Below are 24,212 nucleotides of genomic sequence, written 5' to 3'. Positions count from 1 at the left end.
TATATGTCAAAAACAGCCTGAGCAGACGAATGATAAATTCTTTTCCGTTACAAAAGCAATTTATTTTACACTTATTACTAGCATTTCAAATTTTGACCTTCTTATTTTACTTCATAATTTAATTATTCAAAATAAATAATCACATTCCAAAAAAACATGACACTATATGTCCTATGTGGAATGAGGTACTGACAACTCAAACAACACATTAATTTATTATTTCTCTCTAAATTAGGTATACATACCCTATTAAAGTCCCACTGCATTTTCCGAAACGCATTGTTTTTATTCTTAAGATTTTAAATGTAAAACGAGTTTTGTGATTTTGTAGAGTCCCAACAGTTATGAGATTACATTTATCTTCATTTGTAAACAATTTAAAGAGATAAATTAAATGCAATCGTGCGCGATGAAATGTTAGTTAAGTTTAGGGGTTTACTAATAATGTGCCTTCACGATAAATCGTCTACGGGTACGAGTATCCCCAAACGAAACGAATTTCATTGCTAACATATATAGATTACTTAGGGACATTGTATTTGATTTGTTGTAACCATCGGTTATCGATATAGATTTTTATTTATTAATTAACTTTACTTTTTGTTTCTGAAACCAAGTTCCGTGTCCGGGAGTATCTTTAAAGTCTATTTCCTATTATTGTTGCATTATAATTATATAAAATCTATTTGATCTTGGAAAATTTGAAAATCTGTATACATATATTTATATCTGGACCAAAGCTAGAGTTTATTGATCATTTTCAGATCTTTTCGGAGTCTAGACAAAATATCGGCAAAACTTCTTGGTACCTATTCATTCAACTTCGCTAGCCAAGGGTATTTAGTCCGAGGAAGAGAATCTGCTAAATACCCTTGGCTAGCGAAGTTGCTGTTCATTGTTATGTAATTTTTTTAAATCTGAATCTTAAACTACCTGGAATTGTTATATGGCACCCTCGATACTCCAGGGATTACTATTACTGACGTTATATCCACCCATGGACTATCCCATAGTAAAACTGGAGGCAACAGAACAGAACAGGTAATTTAGTATAATGGTACATTGTGGTTGACTGTGGTTTTGGGTGTCACTTTCTGTGTAGTCTTCAAAGGAAATCTTTGCAGACCTGTGATTGGTTCAGATTTTTTCTTTTGAGCTGCATGCCTTCATTTTTACTATGAGATAGTCAACAGGTGGGGGTGGGTGTGTATAACGTCAGTGATAGTAACCCCTGAAGTATTGAGGATGGTCCAGATTGGATATAACATTAGTGATAGTAACCCTTAGAGTATCGAGGGTGGTTACTAGTACAAGTCGTATTTTTAATCTAATCTATATACAAGACTAGAGTTGACTGTAGATATATAATGTGTATAAATTTAGCTGTGTTACCAATATCAATTGTGAACATTAAGATCGACAGCCGTTTGAATTAAACATCATCTAACAATGGCCTCAAAAATGAAGCTAAAACACATTCAAATGCATTCATTTTATTGGGATATTTTCATATTAAAGCTGAATATACAATGCATAAAAAATAACAAATATTGCTTTGTAATGTCTACTTTGTCCTGAAATATAAAACAAACCAAAATTACAATGTCACTTTGTTTAAGAAAACTTTTTTTTTCAAATCAAACAAATCCGTGTTTTACTGTCTTATGCGCTATATTTATAACATAAGTTGATGATACTTTTGGAACGTATCCAAAACAATAAATTCAACTTCTGTCATTCTATTTAATTATACCAAGCCAAATAGGACTACCATAAAAAATGTTTATAAATGGGAAAAAAGCAATTTTCATTCTCGGTATAACAAAAAATTTTCTCACCAGTACAAGATTTATTCTTGTTATAACAAGATTTTTTGTCATTAATATAAGAGATATTCTCGTTACAACAATATTTTCTCTCATTATTACAAGATTTATTCTTGTTATAACAAGATTTTTTGTCATTAATATAAGAGATATTTTCGTTATAACAATATTTTCTCTCATTATTACAAGAGGTGTTAAGTTTAATTTTTATTTTTATTTTTACTACTGATGTAAAATCAATATTGTGACAATAATAACAGTTTGAGTCAGCATATACTCCAGTAAGGAAAATCAAGACAATAATAATAAAGACAAGGGTTTTACCTAACTTGGAATTTTGATCCATGATTTGCAGACAAAAAACATAAACATTTAAATGTGTAATTACTTAAAAAACAAGCAAAAAATTCTCGAAAAATTAAGAAAAAAAAGCTTGAAAAACAACAAAGAAATCCTTGAAAAAAAAAAAAAGAGAACAAATATTGTAATAACGAGAATGAACAAGAGGCCCAAGAGGCCTCGACGGTCACCTGAGAGCTGATCCCCTCCCCGGTGGGCAACATTGAACCCTGGGGTCATTTAATTGACAATTTTTGTAAAGGATCATAAGACCCTTTTGTCTGTGAAGAATATCTATTGATACCACCTCTGTAATTTTAAAAGAAGATTTTTTTACCACTTGAGACTACCTGAAACTTTGTCTCAGGTGACCTAAAAATGCTTTATTTTTCCATTTACAAGCAATATATAATTTATATGGTGGCTATTCGGCTTCCGTATATATAATTCTAGCAAACAACATTTTAACTTGATCATTTTATTGTACATCATCATGAAATTATACAGTAAATAGCATTTGAACTATTAAATAATTTCATCGATATTGAACACATCTACACCCCAACCATATACAGTTGATTCATTTTGTGTAACGCTGACGCTGATCAGGAATTCTGATCACTTTTCTCAATTTAAAGCAATCATCTAGTCATCCCTGATAATGCAGGATTTACTATCACTGACTATTTCACAGCAAAACTGAAGGCTCTTTGTGTGACAGATCAGGTATACAGTTTGGTTCTTTGATGTACAGTACACTGTGTGGCTTTGAATTTGAGTGTTTGTTCTCTACAAAAGAATGTCTCTGTAAACCTGCAGTAGACGGTCACTTTTTTCTCCTGTAATGCTTTCAGTTTTACTATGATACAGTCCAAGGGTTGATAATATGACAGTAATAGTAACCCCTGGAATATTGAAAATGTCATCTGGTTAACTTTGTAAAAATTATAAGCAACTCTATTAAACTACTAAAATCAAGTTATTCAACCAATACTTTACTTACATTTTTTCATTGTAACACTTTTTTTTTTCATTAAATAAATAGAAAACTTTATATATTTTTTTCAATTGGCTTAACATCCTTCCAAATGCCAGCATAATCATTAAGCAGAAGGATGTCAAGCCAAAGACAAAAAGACCAAGAAAAAAGGCAGAAAAAGAACAACAAAATTCTATCAGAACTTGTTACTTCATTAACAAAGTCGACATGCTTGTGAAAGTGGGAAAGCCCACAACAGAACAGACCAGTACATTTCATAACTGTGTGTGACTATATATAGCTACTATATATGGATCTGGTGTATCATATTTCTCTTTTGTAATTTAATGTACTTGCAATTGATCCTTGAAGCAGCCAAGTTTTTTGTGGTTTTATTTCAAGCACGCTGTGTTTTAAAAAAGTTGAGGACAGAGCTAATTGATATATAATATATACAACCGAAATACATGACCCTATATATATTACATTCTTGTAACAGGATAAACAATATACCACATATAACCAGACGCAAGTACATTTTTTTAACAAATTTGACTAAAAACCAGAAATTTAAACTTTAATTATAAAGCAATTTTAAAATTCTGTGATATGGCTTTCAAGCTACATATTCAATAATTTCTCTATGATATAAATCAAATTTTCGCAATCATAGCATTGTTCCATGAAAGCACAAAAATAACTAATAATACCACCGTACTACTTCTCTCTTGCAATGAAATACTCCTTCTACTCTTTGGTATAGTTAGCAATTAATTGTTTGTTAGGATGAGATTGTTTTTAAACATCCATCAACAAGTAGCTAGGATCATTAACAGATGTGACAAGTTTAGGGGGTGGAGGAAAGCTGGAGTACCCAGAGAAAAAACATTGACCTATGGTCAAGATCAGTGCCAACTATTTTATTTTGTTTTGAATATGTCTCATTAACAGCTTAAGTCATTACAGAACAGTCTCCCTGGGGCAATTATGTGTGGTGTGTGTGTGTGGGTGTGTGTGTGAGTGTAAGGGTGTGTGTACATATGTTTTGTTGGGAAGACTATGAAATATTTCGGTTGTATCCTTTCGTGATAGTGGGAATGATTTATATGCTTGCCTAGTACTTCAGAGTACTATCTCACTGAAGGCAACAAAACAGAACACATAGTGACAATGGACAATCCAGTTGTACCAATATCTTCATGCAGAGCGTGAAGAAGGAGCAGCAGCAACCAAACTTCTATATATTCCTGTGTCTAGGCTAAGGGGCAGAACCCAAAACCTTCTAAATTGGGGTGAAAAAACCCCAGAACCTTCCAAATATTGGGATAAACAAGAATAATTGAATCTTTCACCCCTTTTGGGGTGAGACAGGAGAATCTCAACCCGAGGGGCAAGATTCTTGAGTTTGACAGCTTAAGAATCTTACCCGAAGATCTCCTGTCTCACCCCAAAGAGGGTCAATGATTTTTTTTCTCTTACCCGTGCACCACTTTGTGTCTAATAAAAGTGTCACTTATGCAAGCAAGGATGGCGTGACCTCAAAGAGTCGCTGTTTTCGCCGTCTTTATGACGTCGTTTCATTATTGTCATGACCTTATTATACTATTACCGCAACGTCATGACACTGTTGTTGTGACGTCATACTATTGTTGAGCATGTGCAAAGATCTCCTGTAGCTTGTCTTTACCCTAGGGTGGGATAGAAAAATCTCACACCGGTAAAACTGTGGATATCCCTGTCTGGGGTAAGAGAACCAAGAAGCTTTAATTTCTCATTGAGGTGAACAACAACCAAGAACTTCAACATTTGCATGAAAAAGAACCAATAACCTTCCTCATTTGGGCAAAAACACTCAAAGGCAAAAAATGAGGCAGTGCCAAAGAAGACATCTTGAAGACGAGGAAAATTATTCCTTTTTAGTTCATTATTACTATAAGGTACAAATGTATAGCTCAAATGTCTATTGATTGTTTTAACATTCATCATATTGAAGGCAATATAAATTTATCAAAGGTCCAATATATGCATTTTGGAATAGGATTATTTTTGGAACAAATGCTACATTGAATATCCTATATCTATTACACGAGGAACCATTTTAACTAAATGTTGCATGAATTACGTAACTCAATGCATTTAAAATATTTCTAATACAACTTGACAAAATAAACATCTGTATAACATATCAGTAGTGTGGCATGTATAAGATGATATGTTACATTTAAACATTTACCTCTGTGAAACTTCAGTGAAGATTTTTGAAAGCATTACAGATGAGTCTATGTTTTTCTATCCGGCTGCTTGATGCGTTCAGACTGTTTTGCAATTTCTGAAGAGGGGAGAGTTTCTTTGGTGGTGACACTGTTGATGCTGTGGGCGACACTGATGTTGGTGTGGGCGACACTGATATTTCCTGTCCACGATACTCATTACGCTCTGCGTTATAATTTACACTGCTTGATGTAATCTTTGATCTGGGCGACACAACCTCCACATCTCTCAAAGATGACTGTAAAGAAGACACATTGAACTGGCTTTCATTTTCTGAATCACAAACACTTTCTTCTGGATTTGCTCTTAATTCCGGTGGGCCAGCATAGTATGATGGAGATTTTATTTCCGTGTTTTTGGACTTTTTACGACGGTCTATTTTGTTATGTTGTACAATTCCAGCAGGCCGTATAGAAAAACTTTCGAGAGAGTCACACTCAGATGTGTCCCCACTTTTGCTAGCTAAAGATCGGATAAGCATACCCGTTGTCTGGCTATTGTCATTATTTGGAAGTGATGAAGTTTTTGGTGAATTTTCTGGAACTTTGGACGATTCTGTCTCTGATTGACTGTCTGTTGAGGAACTCTGTCTACTGTGTAAAATTGGGCCAGGTGTTTTCACTTTTTTAACAGGTTCTTCTTCTGATGATTTTTTCTCCTCCAAAATAGCACCAGGTTGGTCTGTGTTAGTGCCAAAGGCTCCTTTTCTTCTCAGATCTTCAAGCTTGCTCATGTAAGTAGTTCCTGTAACAATCAATCAAATCAAAAATCTTCAAACTATTAGCGAAATTGAACAATTACTCATACTGACTAGTTTTACACTTGCATTGCAGAGATGTTCTAATTTTACACAATTCCTTTGGATGGACAGATCCAATACTTTTTTTATGCAAAATAATGCTTTAGTATTATAATAATTGTTACAAGTTATTCACTCATGTTCTAGCTCTGCAACATAATGGGAAACTAGAAATATGTCTGTTAGACATTCAGTGCTTGCTAAATACTTCCTAACCTTAAAGGGACAATTCGGTCTAAGAACACATTAAAACTTGCACATATTTCGGAAACAAACCAGTTCTAATGGAAATTAGATTAGTTGGTTTAACTGTGATATGTCAGAAAAGTCCACTGTAATCAAATGTATGTGAAAAGTTCAATCGCCATTATACATAGCCTTGTATGCCGAACCCTTACCCTTGCCTGTGTAGTAAAGAATTTGTTGTCTTGAACTACTCAAAACGCTGTTACAGTTGTGTTAACATTATTAGATGCATGTTCTTGTCTAAAAATATTTTCACCAACTCCTCAGTGTTTATGTATTGCATTTGTTTAACGTTTATTTGTTTGACTCGGGCAAGGGTACTGCGTACATGTTGTACCTGCTTAATCGTATTGATCAACGAATTGGAATTTCAATAGTATTAATCAAAATAATTAATAATGTTGTGGAATTTGTCACTATTTCATGTATTATGTTTCATAAGGAATGTGGAACAATACATTTATGTCATATTTTGCTTCGTGGTTTTGTAAGGAATTAGCCTCACTGAATTGTCCCTTTAATTTCTGCTATGAAATCATCCTCTTCAACTGGTGTACAGAACTTTAAATGTGAAATTACTGTGAAGTTCTTTGTTACATAAAAGTGTGTTTATTATCATATTGATATTGATACGATAAACTTGTTTCGTTGTTCAAAATAGTCGTCCACTAGAACACCATCCAGTCTCTTTACACGTGCGCATGGTGACTTACCTGTGTCATGCTTGAAAGCCTTTCTGGGGTACATTAGATCTAGGGCTTAGACACCCAGGCTGATATTTTAAAAATGTGTTTTTTTATTCTGTTTCTCTCACGCAAAGCTGTGTAATTTTATAAATATTAATTAGAACTGCAGCAAATGCAGTCTATGGTCACAGGGTTTAGTTGGCAATAGTGCAACGTACACCTAGGACCTAGGATGATGTGAAATAAATTAAATATGTGGCCAGTACTAAAAGTTATCCGTTTCATCACTTTCTTTTATTGACTATATAATCCTGAATTGTATTGTATTGTTCCAGTTTCCAAAGTCGATCAGATGCTTAGAATATCGTGACCAATGCAAGAGTTTGTATGATACGTCGCTTGAAGTTTACACAAAACAAATGCGTTAAGCATAGTGAAATGTCACTGTTGTTAATCTATAGTAGATTATTGCTGACAAGTATATCTTAATATATGTTTTCGAAAGTTTGGTGTCACTAAATCATGGCGAAATCTATTCAACGCTATAAGACGCTGACTTTAGGTATCGCGTGCGCAGTTGGAATCTGCGCATAGCGGATTTACAAAGACTTTACACCCGATAAGGAAAATAATAGCACGAGTACACTTGCTCTAAAAAACACATGAACTGATTCACCCTTCCTTATAAGGGTCCAACATCATGACCTTTAGTTTAGATGCGTAGCAGGAGAGGAGAAAATGAAGCAGCCAGACCAGGATTTGAACCTCTCACTCACTAGCCGAATGCTCTACCGCTGAGCTACCTGATCACCGATGATCGACCCAGTCCAATTCCACTACAAACGAGATAAAGTTAACAAAAGATCCCTGCTCACCAGCCCACTGAATAATCTTTGTGTTTTATGAGGTTTCTTTTCCCTTTGAAAATATTGAGAAGGATACTCACATGTTAAGTCTGCAAAGCAACAATTTTTAGTTGTCACATTCATTGTGGACACTGTTAGCCATGTTGAGTTTGGATTTGTTCCAAATGGAAATGTATTACCAAAGACCAAGATAACCCTACATATTTAATTTGAGGAAGTTGAACAAATGAAATTTCAGACACCTCCCTTCACTACTTTTATAGAAATAGTGGTAACAAACTTTACAAACAAAATCCCAGATGGCTGTCTGTCAGACGACAGTAGGATGAACAGAAGCCAGAAGGACGAATGGATGACAGACTTCAGATGAAAGGTTAATTGAATAGCCCACCATCTGATCATAGTGGGCTAAAAATGAACATTCTGAAAGGTATACAATCATGGATTGTCATTAAAATTTTATTACCCTTAAATCTGTAGGTGTTTGGGCTGTCCCTCGAGCTCATTCGCCAGATAGAATCCCGGCTGTCAATAACATCGGGGTCAGCCAAACCCTGGCAATTATCATTAAATCCATTGGTGTCTGTCGTAACAGTATGTCGCCAGTAGTGTTCATAATTGCGAGAGGTAATACGATCCAGATCTTTGAAGGCTGTCGGCAGGAGATGAGTGGATGACTGCAAGATAGAAATAAAAATTAATCTTTTTGACAGAGACAATTTATAGAGCAAATCACTTTTTTATGATTATATATAGCTTGGCATTTCTGAGTAGGCATAGTTGGAATGTAACAGTTGAAACTTGTCAATGATAGAAGTTGAGTAGAAACAAATTTAAAATTCTCCTCTACTTTGAACATACATACAACACTCTACTTGTTTACAAAGAAAGACAACAACTACAATTCATTTAGACATCATAAACTATTCTGTTTAAATATAACCAAAAATTTATTCACTGGCAGTATTAAAGAGGTATGGAATGCCCTCCCAGCGCATGTGTTCAACTCTTGAAATATTAACATTTTTAAACATAGACTAAATTATCACTGGAAGAACTACGTCAGGAAGTTTCTACTATCTACCTTGACTAGGACAACTGTATAAAAACAGTGTATACCTACACAGACATTATAATTATATGCTGAGTTCTAGGCAGTACCATTATTTTGAATATATGCAATCACAATCTCAAATAGAACAATACATCCCAACAAACCAATACGCTTTCTATTGATGTTGGACTGGTGAGATACTGGTGAGATGGTTACATTGTTTTTTTACCGCAAGGTTATTTTAGGTATCACAATACCATTTCAGCAAGGGAGATTACTGAAATGATTTAGGTATCACGATACAATTTTAGTAAAGATGTGATTCTGTTACACCACCTAGTATTACATACATACAGACCTGGTGTTTGTTTGCCTCATCACTGTTGGCATCCCTCGTGTGTGCCAGATAAACGTCGACCCCGGCCACAAACTGAGCCATCATTTTCTCCACTAGGATCAGTCGCAGGTCAAGCAGATGCATCACATTTTTACAGGCAGCCTCTAGTAGAGGTCGGCCAGCTGGTCTCTCCATCCATACCTGTTGGTCTTCCTGGCAACAAAGAATTTGATATGAGCTTCATTTACAAAATAATATTGTAATATTTTGAAGCCTAGTCCAATTTCACAATTTTATCATAAAAACTATATAACTGTAAACCAGCTTTCTTTCGCGGCTAATACATTTTGCGATTTCAGTTTCAAATCAAGTTTGTGGAAATACAGTTTTTGTGGATTAAAAAACTGAATTGAAATGATTTTCAATATTATCAAAGAAAGTAACATTTTGCAGAGATAAACTTTCGTGATGTGAAGTATGTTGCAATTTTTTTTTATTTGCAAATTCAGAAAATGTTTTGAAAAATAAACAATTACAATACAACTTTCACAGATTTATGCTAGGTTTACACTATGTTCCCGGCAACCACGTTAGCCCCGTTTGCCCGAAACGTGGTGCGCCGTGGAATTTTGGCTATTTTTGTCTCTGTATTCAAGTTGAGCTAGGTCTTGTGAAGTTTTGCCACGGTCTTTTACGGATTACGTGGTAGACTGTGGATATAGGGGAAAGTGCTGTTCCCGGAGGTTAAAGGTACACTTCGGCTTTAGCACGTCTATCAAGGATACCACTACGTTCTAGTCTAGGAGCCTGTTACGATTCTGATGAGGTCTGCTACTTTTACACGTTTGATAAGCTCCGATACATTTTTCACGGTCCGCAACGGCTTACTAGGGATGAAAGTCTGATGCCGGGCTTTTTTCGGAGCAACATGAAACATATTTAATGCCAAAATCTCTTTTCCAACAGGTTTTTTAATTAAAGAAACATATGAAAAAGAAAAGAAATCTTAACTATATTTGTAAATATATAATTATTAGAGCCAAGTGTTTCTAACGCAATTTTTTTTTCTCTAAGGATTCTCACTTAATCTGCCATTTGCATGATCATTCTTTGGTGTGATTTGAGGGTTTTAAATGTGGTTTATACATAGAATATTTTCTATTATTACAGACCTGAACCGTTTAAACGTTCCCAGCCTAACGCAAACGTAACGCAAAAAAATCGTCCGTTAGCTAACGCTAACGATTGCTAACGGCTAACGATTAACGATTAACGATACTATCTAGGCCTGTTACGATCTGATGAGGTCTGCTACGTTTTACACGTTTTGATCAAGCTCCGATACATTTTTCACGGTCCGCAACGGCTTACTAGGGATGAAAGTCTGATGCCGGGCTTTTTTGGAGCAAATGAAACAATATATATTTGCCGAAAATCTCTTTTCAAGCAGGTTTTTTAAAAAAAATATATAAAAAGAAAAGAAAATCTTAACTATATTTGGTATAAATATATAATTATTAGAGCCAAGTGTTTCTACGCAATTTTTTTTTTCTCTAATGATTCTCACTTAATCTGCCTTTTGCAATGATAGCTTTGGTGTGATTTGAGGGTTTAAATGTGTTTGATAATGAATATTTCTATTTATTACTACAAATAATTCCATGAAGTATCAAATATGTACCAGGCCAGACAATGATGCTCCACCACCATTATATTGCTTGCAACGTAAGACCGTAATAGGACGTAACACGCAGTATCACGTCGGGATTTCAACCGATCCAAGCCGCGATGTGCCTTGACAGAACGCATAAAAACGGTTATCATCCACCTTGGCTTGCCGTCAAAACCTTGACAAACCTGAACAAAACGGCACAAAACGTGCAGCCAATCTGCATCAACCGTGATAAAACGTGGAAAAAACGCAACAGAACGTCACAAAACTTGAAATCACCGTGGGATTCCGGGTAACGTGCTTGCTGCCCGTTCCACCACGGACCGTCTGGAAGTTTTGTTATGGCCTCGAACGTACTGTTACGTTTTGTTAAGTCACTCCCGTTTTATTACGTACTGTGGCGTTCACCATCTGTACCGTGACTGCCGTGGCAAATTTTTTGACAGTTTAAAAATCTGGCACGGTATCCACGGTAATCACAACCGCTCACGTTTGACTATCACGTCCTTCTGCGTTATCTCACGTTGTCTCGCGGTCACCACGTTTTGTCCACGGTGGCCTGAGACGGGGCTGCCGTGGCCGCCGGGAACATAGTGTAAACCTAGCATAAGTCTGGTAACAGTCCGTGTAAATCTCAATTCATAAGATATGCTTATTACTCAAGAACATGTCTTGGAAATCAATATTCAACATGAAAATGGTTAAATTCAACTATGCTGAAATATGGAACCTTTCTGTGAGCTGCCCGGACTTTCATCATTTGTATTTGTTCCTGCGGAAGGTCAAGGTGATCCAAAAGTGAAGCCTGGAGACTCTGGACATAGCGCGGCCAGTTTCCATGTCCTCGGAACATACGATATACAAAAGCATCTGCCACCTACAGAAATATAAATATTCATGTTAAAGTTAATACTTGCTATATATTACTATACCAACTGAGGACAGAGAGAAAATTGTGTAGATTTGATCTAAATTCTAAACAATAGACTGCAAAATTTCATTATTTCTTATCAGGGGTCACTGAATCGTACCTGTAGCTAGTATTCTTTGCCAAACTGGTACCTACTGTATTCGCCTTCCCCCATTGGCGCCCCTCCCCTTTTCTGGAGAAGAGTTGAAGTTGTATAAATGCCCCAATCCGATGGATTTAACAATAATTCACAACATGTGATGACTTTAACATCAGCATTGTATCTCATATTACATGAACTTGCGAGTCTTTTACATATGAATCACGACATATTGAACATAATAATTTGTATCAAAGGATAAAAGGCCTACTGTAAAAGATTAAGCATCATGAGTAAAGAAATATTTAAAATATGATTGACTTTATACATTCACAACTTACATTTTGGTTCATTAATTAGAGCCCTTTTTATTACAATTAATTAAGTGTCCTGGTTGCTAATTACGGAGACTATGGTATGTAAAACACTATAGTATTAAATTAAGGCTAGAGGAATAAGATTCTTTGGATAAATGTTACTAGAATGTGTGAAAAATTGTTTTTATGTCATTGTTGTACGATCGGCAGGGGAGATAACTCTGTGTGAAAGAAGAGTGGTCACCATAAGGACACACTCCCCTGGGAAATACAATATTTATTCTGCTCGAGGGAAATGCGATATTTATTTCCCTGCTATTATAGTGCTGTGTGATGTATTTCAACTAATCAGACAATGTTATAAACATGAGGTTTAAAGTGAACAGTCGGGCAGAATGGCTGAAGTCGGTAAAAATGGTGTGAATGTATCCAGTATAATTTCTTATGAAATAGAAAAATAAAATCTCTCGTCAAAATCTGTCTGCGTACGAAGAAATTAATTTAAAGTATAGGAATCCTAAAACGTCCTCCCGACTGACTATGTCCGTGGTTACATTTCCACGCAGCCTCGCTTTCAATGCTTTCAACTTTCCTTTACTTTAATGGTCAGAACTGGGAAACGTAAGCAGAACTTGGCCGTCGTATTAATATGTGAGAACTTTTGGAAGGCCAATGAACGCATTTAGACTGATTTTCTTTGCCCGACTATTCACTTTAATAATGACAGATCACAGACATCTCAAATTTTATGCTGATGAACTTGACTAAACTTCTAAATTCCTTAACATGCCCGTGCATTGATGTGTTGAATATTTGTACACATACCTCTGTATCGAATATGTTTCGGAGATTAACACCAAACTGATGATGAAGGAGATCAGACGGAAGTCGACAGTCATGCATCACCTGGCAAAAAAAAAAAGGTGTTTGTATCTTATTAATGTACAGATTAATACAATATGTAATGTATCAGTTGAACTGTTGAAAATGAACATGCTTTTTCCCACATTGCAATATCCGAAAGTTAACAGGTATGTCACACATGTTTTGTTTTAATGAGTCTCCTTACACAACAAGTTTTAATCTGTCTTACTCATTTTGTTACATTTTTCACAGTGAAATATAAGGTTTTATGGTGAAAATATAAGTCATATTTTAACTAGAGTACTTTACACTCGGGAAAAATATCAAAGTTTCCACCTCACTTGGTGAAATATAACTGGTATTCATCAAGAAACAGGAATATCCTCTATTTATATTTTACATAAATTGATATACAGTATAACTTGTCTAAACTGAACCCTGTATAAACCGGAAACTTGTCTATACCGATTAATTTGTTTGGTCCCGGCAAATTTCTTAATAAACTATAGTACCCAAAACCTGCATAATCCGGAACCTGTCTACTCTGAAAACCGGAACTGTCTAGGTAATGTTACTATACCTTTCTTTGTAAAATTAACTTGGGCAAACCAGCAGCAATGTTTTCACAACATGGGACTGATCATGAGGCGCCTAAGGAGATTTACCTGTACCGGTATACTAAGGGCTAGATAGTGACAACTTTTCACTTTTCATTCGACGGTTTTGTTACATGTACATTGTATTTGTGAATACTTTTCACGGTCAATTCTAACAATAAAACATACACATAACTTCTGAGAGTTCATATTAATGTAGCACACCGAGAGAATTGGATCGTACATGTACACCTCAGAAACCAAGAAAATGTAGGATGGGATTCTGTGTTCTACCTTGTACATATGTGGGAATAAATGTTTGTGCTATAATAAAAAAATCTTCTGGTGATTTCCATGTGAACATATTATGATAAGGTTCTATCCTCTATAAACCGGACACCTGTATAAACCGAACAAATAGACTGGTCCCGTTCACATCCGGTTTAGACAAGTTATACTGTACTCTAATTCATGTTTTACAATTCATTGTACAGCATGCACAGCATACTGCCATTCAAATGGCAAATTTTATTTGTAATGCTATTGTTTTAGCTGTACATATATTAGTATTGTGACTTCTGATCTACAACCACCACTTTTATTACAGTGCTACAAGTAAACAAGTGTTCTTGCAGATAAGACAATTAAAAGAAAGAATCAGGTCTCTGTTTGTACATTAGGAAAGTGATAAAAACACTAGATATGAAAGGAATATTAGAAGATATGGTAAGAGCAGGAATGAAATGTCAGTCTTTTTATTTCTTTCAATTAAATCATTCTCCTATTGTGTAAAATATGAAATATCTCTTAAGATATCAATTTCCGATTAAATATGCTTACTTTTGAGATTTTTATGGTTTTCTTACCTTTAAAACATTGCCATCTTCCAGCAGATCCTTCAAGCCTTCATCGAAGCATTCCTTTCCCATTGTCAGCACATCAAACAGAAAGACTCTATTGTGTGTGCCCACATTCAGCCAGCACAGGGTCCCTGCCCTTCCTACACACACACCTTCCAGAGACACTCCAATTGTCTTTTGTGTGTAGATCTCCCTCATCTGTGGGGAAAAAACTACAAATATTACGGTATGTATGTACTATAGATAATGAGACATAAAGCAAAACTCAACCTACCATTGCCAACATCCATGTTGGTAAGGGTTTTAAGCATTGATGTCACTGTTTTTTAATTTCATTGAGGTATGAAAGACATTATGTTTGCAAACTGTGTGAATCCCTGTAGCAGATTCTCACAAAAGTTTGCAAACAAATTTTTTTTTTATATATAATGTCCGTATGTGACATACAATTCCATTGAATTTCTAAGGGATTGTTTTTCCAAATCAATAAGAAACGTCAATGTTTTTATTGCGACGTCAGATAATGTCGGGATTTCGCCATTGTCAAAAAGATTTTTCTTTTTCAAAATGGTATGAAAAAATGAAATTGGCCAATCAGAATGCCAGATTTAGTATGAAAACAAAGAAAAGTTTAATATTGATCTATGGTACCAGAGTCAGTATGTTGGGTATACGCACATGATAGCAACGGTCACTTCTGGTCATAAGGTTGGGTAGATTGGATAACAGACTGCCTTGTCGAAAAACACAGAAATACCTTGAGGAATCTATCTGAATTTATTATAACTGTTTCACTACTTATTTCGAAATAGCCAAGAAAATGTAATTCTTTACTCAAACATATCCTGTGAGCTTGATATGAACATTAAAAGTACCTGGTAACTGAGTAAGTATGGACACGTCGCTTTGTCACACCTCTCATAGACTTACCGCCTTATCAAACTTCCTGTTGACCCTGTTTATCACCACAAACAGATCGTCCGACATCCCACTGTCTGGGTCACTGGAATCATTGTCCGAGCTCCTGGGTTCTGAATACATTATCAAACTTAAAGTACTTGGAATTTCAATTTTAACAAGATTTTTTTTATACTCTATATTCATTGAAAAGATTGGACAAAAAGCATGCTTCACCACTGACAAATGGTATTTTGTCTTATCAAAAACAGGTGTAAATTATTAATTACAAGGCTTGTGGCATATCAAATTAATGAAATTGTTTGAATAATTCCACATTACATGGCCACTCATGTAAGATCCTCTATTTAAAGTGAACAGTCGGGCAAGGATGGCTAAAGTCGGTAAAAATGGTGTGAATGTACCGTATTTTCCGGAGTATAAGCCGCTACTTTTTTCCCCGGGAGTGCGGCATATACACCAGTGCGACTTATCTGTGGACGAAAACCAAAATCTGACGATGTTTTGGCATTATTACGTCGTGATTCACATGTGAAAATCGTAAGTTTTACTCGCCAGTTTTGTAAAGTTATACATCGAACAAATCACTGTAAAAGTGTTTAAAAGATAAAATATGCAATGAAATTATATTAACCATGAAAATGATTACATATCAGATGCATATTCATTCGTAAAATTGTTTAATTCAAGGAAAATCCGCCGACTGAAACGTGTTTGTTTACTAGCGCAACACAATAGCGGTTTAGTAAAGTTATACATCGAAAATATCACTGTAAAAGTGTTTAAACGATATAATATATGATGAAAATATAATAAAGATAAAAATAATAACGTACCAGATACATGTTCAATCGTAAAATTGTTTAATTCATGGAAAATCGGCCGACTGAAGCGTGGTTGTTTACAGTCACAACACAATGGCGGACTGATTTCGCTACCGATTTGCTGCAGGATCGTTACCAAGAAAATAATAACTAAAACGTCAAAAACCATCAAATATCAAACAATAAGTTAAATATATTATTTAAATATTATTTGAGTGAAAGAAATGCCCGCAGACAGGGAAAAAACAATCTTCTGAATGACTGCTAAATATAACTTGCACACGTGTTACACACGGTCAACATGTGTATTTCTCAGAATCCTGTCGCTGTGACTTCAATGAAATAATCGGCAGTCAAGTTTATAGTGTGAATTACATGTAATATAGAACATTATAGCGATGTTAAAAAGCACCAAACAGTCGTAAAAAACATCATTTAATCACAGGTGCTCGTTTCTAATATAAGTATAAGTATAATACTGGGTCAAGGTCTATAACTCGGCTGGCCATATAACACTACCCAATTTCAGAAAAAGTATGATTATTATCCAACCGTATAGAATATGATAATAGGAATACTCTCAATCGACAGCCAGATAATTTATCTTTAATTTGGTATATGATACAATATAAATCACGCCGTATAAATGTCACTAGGTATCCAGAAACATCGGAAAACAGCCAGATTTCAACTGGTCGGACACTGTGGTGTCCTCCGATAAACATGCCAGGGCTCTAATGGGTAGCTCAAAAACCACTGCATGTCAACATTTCAGCTTCATAGGAATTAAAGTTTGGTAAAAAACAAACTTACCGGTATGTTAGTGTTTATCTATATACCATCCATTTGCTCAATACAGCCTTTTGAAATTTCCGATTGAAAAAATGTGTGTCTCTAGCCGTCATGTTGATATGTGTGTAGTATATTTGTTTTCTCGGCGTTGATTGGTCAATTAATTTTCGAGAGCCAATCAACGCCGACAAAACAAATCTACTGCACACATACTTACATGGCGGCTAGAGACATAAATTTTTCAATCGGAAATTTCAAAGGGCTACGTTAGGCAAATGGATGGTATTTATCCATGGGTTTACTAACCGGTAAGTTTGTTTTCTACCAAACTTTCATTCTTATGACGCTGAAGTGTTGACATGCAGTGGTTTTTGAGCTACGCATTAGAGTCCTGGCGTGTTTATCGGAGGACACCACAGTGTCCGACCAGTTGAAATCTGGCTGTTTTCCGATGTTTCTGGATACCTAGTGACATTTATACGGCATGATATATATTGTATCATATACCAAATTAAAGATAAATTATCTGGCTGTCGATTGAGAGTATTCCTATTATCATATCCTATACGGTTGGTTAATAATCATACTTTTTCTGAAATTGGGTACTGTTATATGGCCGGCCGAGTTATAGACCTTGACCCAGTATTATACTTATGTTTATATTAGAAACGAACACCTGTGATTTAATCGATCTCTGCAGCGGCAAACACCACGAAATCATATCCGGAAGTTTACAAAAATAAGGCTTCGGTGAATTGCATCATGGGATGGCAAGTTGAGAGAGAACACTCTAAACGAAGTCAATTTTAGGTTAATGATAGTCTTGATAATAAAGTAATCCTATACACATCAATATAATTAATACGCGAAGTATATCAAAATAGATATAAAAGAAAATCGTATGCATATTGAGGAAAGTATTTTAACCGGCATGTTGAAATATGAGAGAGACTAAGCGTGAATTCGTACGGCCGCCATGTTTGTTTACACACAAGAAGTCTTACGTAATGGCAGAGTAAACAACGAACAGAAACATGACCAAATCAATTTTGCTAAAGATATTTACATCATTGTGAGTTTTATTTGTTATACATTTACAGAACAAGTTTACAGACAGTTTTCGTGATTCTAATCGATCGATAAGCATTACCGTGCTTCATTAGAGATCGATCGTATACACAGAGGGTTGCGTGGGTGCATGGGCCTAACTTTTGGTTGCGGCTTATGTAACGGTGCGTCTTATGTGTGTACAAAACCTGAAAAAATCGTAAAAAAGGCCTCTGCGGCTTGTACACAGGTGCGACTTATTGTCCGGAAAATACGGTATCCAGTATAATTTCTTATGAAATGAAAAAATAAGATCTCTCGTCAAAATCTGTCTGCCTACGAAGAAATTAATTTAAAGTTTGGAAATTCTAAAACGTCCTCCCGGCTCACTATGTCCGTGGTTACATTTCCACGCAGCCTCGCTTTCAATGCTTTCAAATTTTCTTTACTTTAATGGTCAGAACTGGGAAACGAAGCAGAACTTGGCCGTCGTATCAATATGGGAGAACTTTTGGAAGGCCAATGAACGCATTTAGACTGGTTTTCGTTGCCCGACTATTCACTTTAATACATACCTGAGTTTTCTGTTTGTTCCGAATCAGACTTTAAATCTTCCTTTGATGATATTCGTTTCAGTAACTTATTTTTGGAGTTGTATGTCGGAAGTCTGTTTAGGTGTGTGGGGCTGTGCTTGTTAAATACCATTCGCGGGCCAGACTCTCTATAAAATAGAACAATTACAGAAAATGTACATATAAGCAGGGGTTTCATTATCAGGCGGTAACCGGTACTTTTTGCCAATTAAACCTGGCTGTGGTACCGCCTGATTTGGGCTAAATTACATTAAATAGCATACAGATAGTATAGAAAATTACCCCCTGAAATTGCAATTGTACCGCCTTTCCTGTAAGATAATGAAACCCCTGTATAAGCCTCTCTATTACTATCATAAGTGGTTTCAAAAGTGTTTCAAGTTCATATTTTGTGACCACAAGACCCTTGAAAGTATTTTTGTGACTCCCAAAAACCATATTTGACTAAAATTTTGACTCTTAAGTTTGAAACACATGTCTGTTTGTCATATGTTTTGATTCTTTTCAGATTTCTGAGAAATATACATAAGCAATTTATTTTATTATGAACTTACTGGTACTAGTAAATTCAACAATTAATTGAAGAAGCAAGCCAAAGGAATAATTTTTAATAACGAAAATTAAAAAAACATTTACGGTTTTGTTCTTTCATTTTGGATGTCTTACAGTACCTGAACCGTTTAACGTTCCCAGCCTAACGCAAACGCAACGCAAAAAAATCGTCCGTTAGCTAACGCTAACGATTGCTAACGCTAACGATTAACGATTAACGATAAACGATTAACGCAATACCGGCTAACGATTAACGATTAACGCAAAACGCAAAACGATCGGCTATGATAAACCGGAAATACCATTGTTATAATCACGGACACGGCTTGACGGTAAATAAATTACGGATCTTGACGTTCTGAAATACAAACGAAAGTACAAGAAAAACTGGAGTATGTTCGGGATTAAAGTTTCTGTATATCATATAAACATTTGCCTATGAAAACTATATGGACACGATGAAGTCAAAGACGACAGTACTCAATGCAGTTTCCACTTTACATGTACAAAATGTACGTTTACAAAATGAATTACATGTGCAACTGTGTGTATGGAGAAAGAATGGTATTATTCTAAAGTGTCATTTTACCCGATATTTTAAGAAATAACAAATTATTACAACATCTCTTTACTGATAATAACACAATGAAGTCAAACACGACTGTACTCGATACGAAGTTTCCACTTCACACGTACACGTACGTTTACAAATTACGTGTACAGCCGTATGTATTAAGAGAGAATTGTATTATTCTAAGTGTCATATTTGTCCGACATTTTTAAGAAATAATAAACAAATTGTTACAACAACACTTTATTGATAATATTACCGTCACATACTGGTACTTTAAATAGTATCATGGTATTGAAATGACGAATATAACATTTTCACACAAACACATTTAAAATGCAGTAAAAATCAAATTTCCATCTATATGTTTGATTTCTATTATCGATGTTTCATAACTCAACAATTGTAATAATTAACATCTTATAGTGTTTTCCCGCATCAATCACAAGTTTCAGGGTTTTTGTAGATTGTCGAAAGGCTCTTCTGCTTAACATGGAAAATTGTATTCTCGGAATATTTGTTTCATAACGGATTACACGCTGTATATTACTAGGGTGTGCATTCATAAAAGCCCATTGCTTACTAGGCATCGATTTTAGGGTCGTACATGTACATTTACAAATGCACGTACATACGCCACAGCTACTCTAATAAAGATTGAACATTTGGATTCGTGTTTCACCATTTGCAGTTCTCTCATTTTATAGTTCATGCATATAATAAAGATATAAAGAATGAAAATATTTCACTTCCAGTTATTTATATTCAAATTAAGTCAATAATGCATAATCATTAATAACAACGACGATGAAGATAGTGATGCACATGCATACATGTATGTACACTGAATATTATATACTGTAAAATTGCATTGCGACAATTTTCTACGTATATTTGTAACTGGTGTAAGAAATATAGTTATTTGATCACATTTCACATCAAGCAACTCTTCAATTTACAGTTTAAACAAATTAATTATTCATACAATGTATAAGTGTAAGTTAATTTTTTCCAGCGTAATCTATACTATATGAAAGCATATTGCACACATCAAAACTTTGAAATACGACAGTACATATATGGACGTGAAATGTACTGTCACAGTGTACGGGGCACAGGTAAGTTGGGTATAAAGTTAATCTCCCTCCCAAGAAGGTGTTAATTACAGGTGAACTCCGCCCGTGGCAAGCTACAGGGGGTCGACACAAGGTAACACCAGTCGTGACCTATATACCTGTACAGGTAAAATACCCGTGCGCGTCACGCTGGGAATTGAAGAGATTCCAGTTACAAATAACAACGGGTGCCCGTGACTGTCCAGTTTTTATTGATATGAGCTGATTTGACACGCGTACAGTATGTGTGAAGGCTTACAATGTAACGTACCCCTACACAGTTCGAATTATCTACACGTTGTTCTACATGTAGTTGTAGGATTGCAAACATTTACATCATTTTATTCCATTTTCATATAAATAAAAGTACTAATAAATGGCGTTTAAAAGTTTGTACATGTAAATGACAAATCTCACCTATTCCTCGTGTTCAAACTCGTCATATTAATGATTTTTAAATTTCACGAATTTATGCGTTCTTCGTACATTGATAATATTTAACATAACAAGAACAATATTATGCAGCGTGTCTGTAATAACATTTTTATATTTTTATTATCTGTTTTAGCTATTTTCTTGTGTAATCTATCAGTCGTGGTGGATACACGAAGCGGTAAACGTAATATCTTAGTAGATAAAAATGAACATTATATCCGGATCGTCAAAGCATATCACCGGCATTTGGTTCTATTTTTAGTGGTTAACGTTAGCGGAAGTCGGTCCTGCTAACGATTAACGCAAACGATTTCTAACGCAAACGATTGTAAACGCAACTAACGATTAACGATTGCTAACGCAAACGATAACGATTAACGATAAACGATTGCTAACGTTAACGATTGCTAACGGAAATAACGCAAACGCAAACGAAACGCAAATTTGGGAACGTTAAACGGTTCAGGTACTGTATAGTACTTAAAAGCAATTGTTCTGAAGCAACGACTTACCTTTTATCTGGTACAAGGCGGTCATCTTTCTCCTCTTTCTTGGATTTAATTTTTCCTTCAAGAACATCAACTGTACACAAAAAATTAACGAAATGACTTTCATATAAATATATATATATATATATATATCTAAACATATACAAGATCAACAAGTCATTTTTCTGACGCTCAAAATACCATTGTTGATTTGATATGCAAGGTCCATTGTTGATTGTATATATGTACACATATACTGCTAAATGAATAAAATTATGGGATTATTTTATTATTATATAAATATCTTCATCCTTTTTTTCCTATAAAAATACTATAAATTAATTATTTCATGATTACCAGGAAATATGTAAAGGGAGGTAACTCTAGCATTTTGAATTGGTATTAAATCTCAGTTCTTTTCTGGCTTAATTGAGGAACTTTCTCACTTTATGAAAAGCTTTCGTAACACAGTGTCAAGTTAACTGCATCTATTGGGAATTAAGCTTATATGGCATTGTCAGCCCAAACAAGCCTCTTTATATAGTTTAAAAGCATTATGGCCTGCCGCCATATAACTATATATTATTTTATTCAATTATATATAGCTATAAAAGCTTTCCCTTTTTTAGTATTTTTTATGTATAGATTTCACTTTAAAAGATTTCAATTCAACTTACCTGACACCAGGTCATCCCCAAAAAAATGTTTCAGACCCTGAAACTTCTTTCCAGTTGATGGAATAATCACTGAAATGTAATTTACCAAACCGAAATAATTTGAATACTTTTTCTGTACTATTAAACACCACATGCTGGCAAAATTGTGTATTGGTTTCAACAAATTATGATGATCACGTACTCATTCAAATTCATACCCAAAGAATCTTGTCTTTGGGACACTCCCGTATATGCAGGATAGTTCTGCATTTGAGTAACAGTCCTGTATTTGAGGCATAATTTTGTTACGCAAATGCAGGATTCTGTGAAATGCAAATGGATTTATTAAGTTGTTTTAAAAATTTGTATAAAAGAAGGCTTCATAATTTTCTATAGCCATATAACTGATTGAAGACTTTATGTTTTTGTGTATGAACTATTGAATTCTATTATCTCACTTTGTAAATAAAGTGACAATTTAGGTGCTCTCCACAGACTAGAGTGTATATAGTCGTAAGGGAAATTTTGTGCAAATGTCATGGTTGATTGACTTTTACCTGTGTTCTATTTTTAGCCCCATACTAAGCAATAGAGGTGATTTTGTAAGTGATTTTACAAACATTTAGATAATGAAATTTGTTTTTTATGAGTAATAATGTGGAAAGTTGTATTAGTGATGATGCCATGCAAAAATTATGAAATTATTAACTTTTTTTGGATAGCAATGTTTAAACAACTTATCAAATTTCATTAAACAGAATCCTGCATTTGTGTTACAAAGTTAACACTCAAATTAATACAAGACGGTTACTCAAATGCAGGATTATCCTGCATGTACGGGAGTGTCCCCAAACTGTAAGTTCAAGATGTATATAGACACAATCGATTTTACATTCGTCCAAGGGCAATATAATATTGCCAATTAGTGTGTCAAAATTATTTTTTGTTAGTAGAATACTGTAGGGCGCAACCGACTAGAAAATTCGGCCTAGCCTACGAAGAAAACGGGTAACAAAACTGTTAGGTCCTACTGTCCATAATTGTTAAATTGCATTCAACTTTGCGAATTGAAATAAAGATGCAATGCAGGTTGTAAGGTTGTGTATACCTTTCTCGAGAGTAAGTTTCCCACATGACTGGTCCATGGAATGTACGAATCCTTCATAATCTGTGCCATTCTGGAGTAAGATCTTAACCCGTCTGCCTACGAACTCGGCCATTTCTTCTTTGGTGCGCTTCCGTCAAGGGAGATAACTGATATTACTCTTAGGAAACATGTTCTGAAAAAGTACTGAATAGTCTACTTTAAAGAAAAAAAATATTCAATCAGGCTTAGGCCTATATCCTTATATCGATTATGAAAGCAGATATAACATAAGTTTTATGTTAATTGCATAATCATGTCAATTAATGAAAATTGCAATTGATAAAAAGGAGAAGCACCCGTTTTTAACGACGACAGGAAGGGAAGTAACTCTGGAAGACCTAAAGTGTTTCTA

General features: G+C 34.9%; 1 protein-coding gene across 1 annotated transcript; it reads right to left on the bottom strand.

Moving 5' to 3' along the window:
• Nucleotides 1-1,477: 1,477 nt before the first annotated feature.
• On the bottom strand, nt 1,478-23,948 carry LOC138328321 (piRNA biogenesis protein EXD1-like). Its single transcript, XM_069275073.1, has 11 exons — nt 23,822-23,948; nt 22,735-22,803; nt 22,082-22,151; nt 18,879-19,024; nt 15,653-15,753; nt 14,729-14,920; nt 13,228-13,308; nt 11,806-11,952; nt 9,425-9,616; nt 8,479-8,689; nt 1,478-6,159 (listed from the first exon to the last, which is right to left on the bottom strand). The coding sequence occupies exons 1-11, from the start codon at nt 23,931-23,933 to the stop codon at nt 5,390-5,392; spliced, it is 2,091 nt and encodes a 696-aa protein (XP_069131174.1). The 5' UTR covers nt 23,934-23,948; the 3' UTR covers nt 1,478-5,389.
• Nucleotides 23,949-24,212: the final 264 nt, after the last annotated feature.

Source organism: Argopecten irradians, chromosome 7 (genome assembly GCF_041381155.1).
Source record: "Argopecten irradians isolate NY chromosome 7, Ai_NY, whole genome shotgun sequence".
NCBI lineage: Eukaryota > Metazoa > Mollusca > Bivalvia > Pectinida > Pectinidae > Argopecten > Argopecten irradians.
The sequence above is the reverse complement of the archived record's forward strand: the minus strand, read 5'-3'. Positions and strand labels throughout refer to the sequence as shown.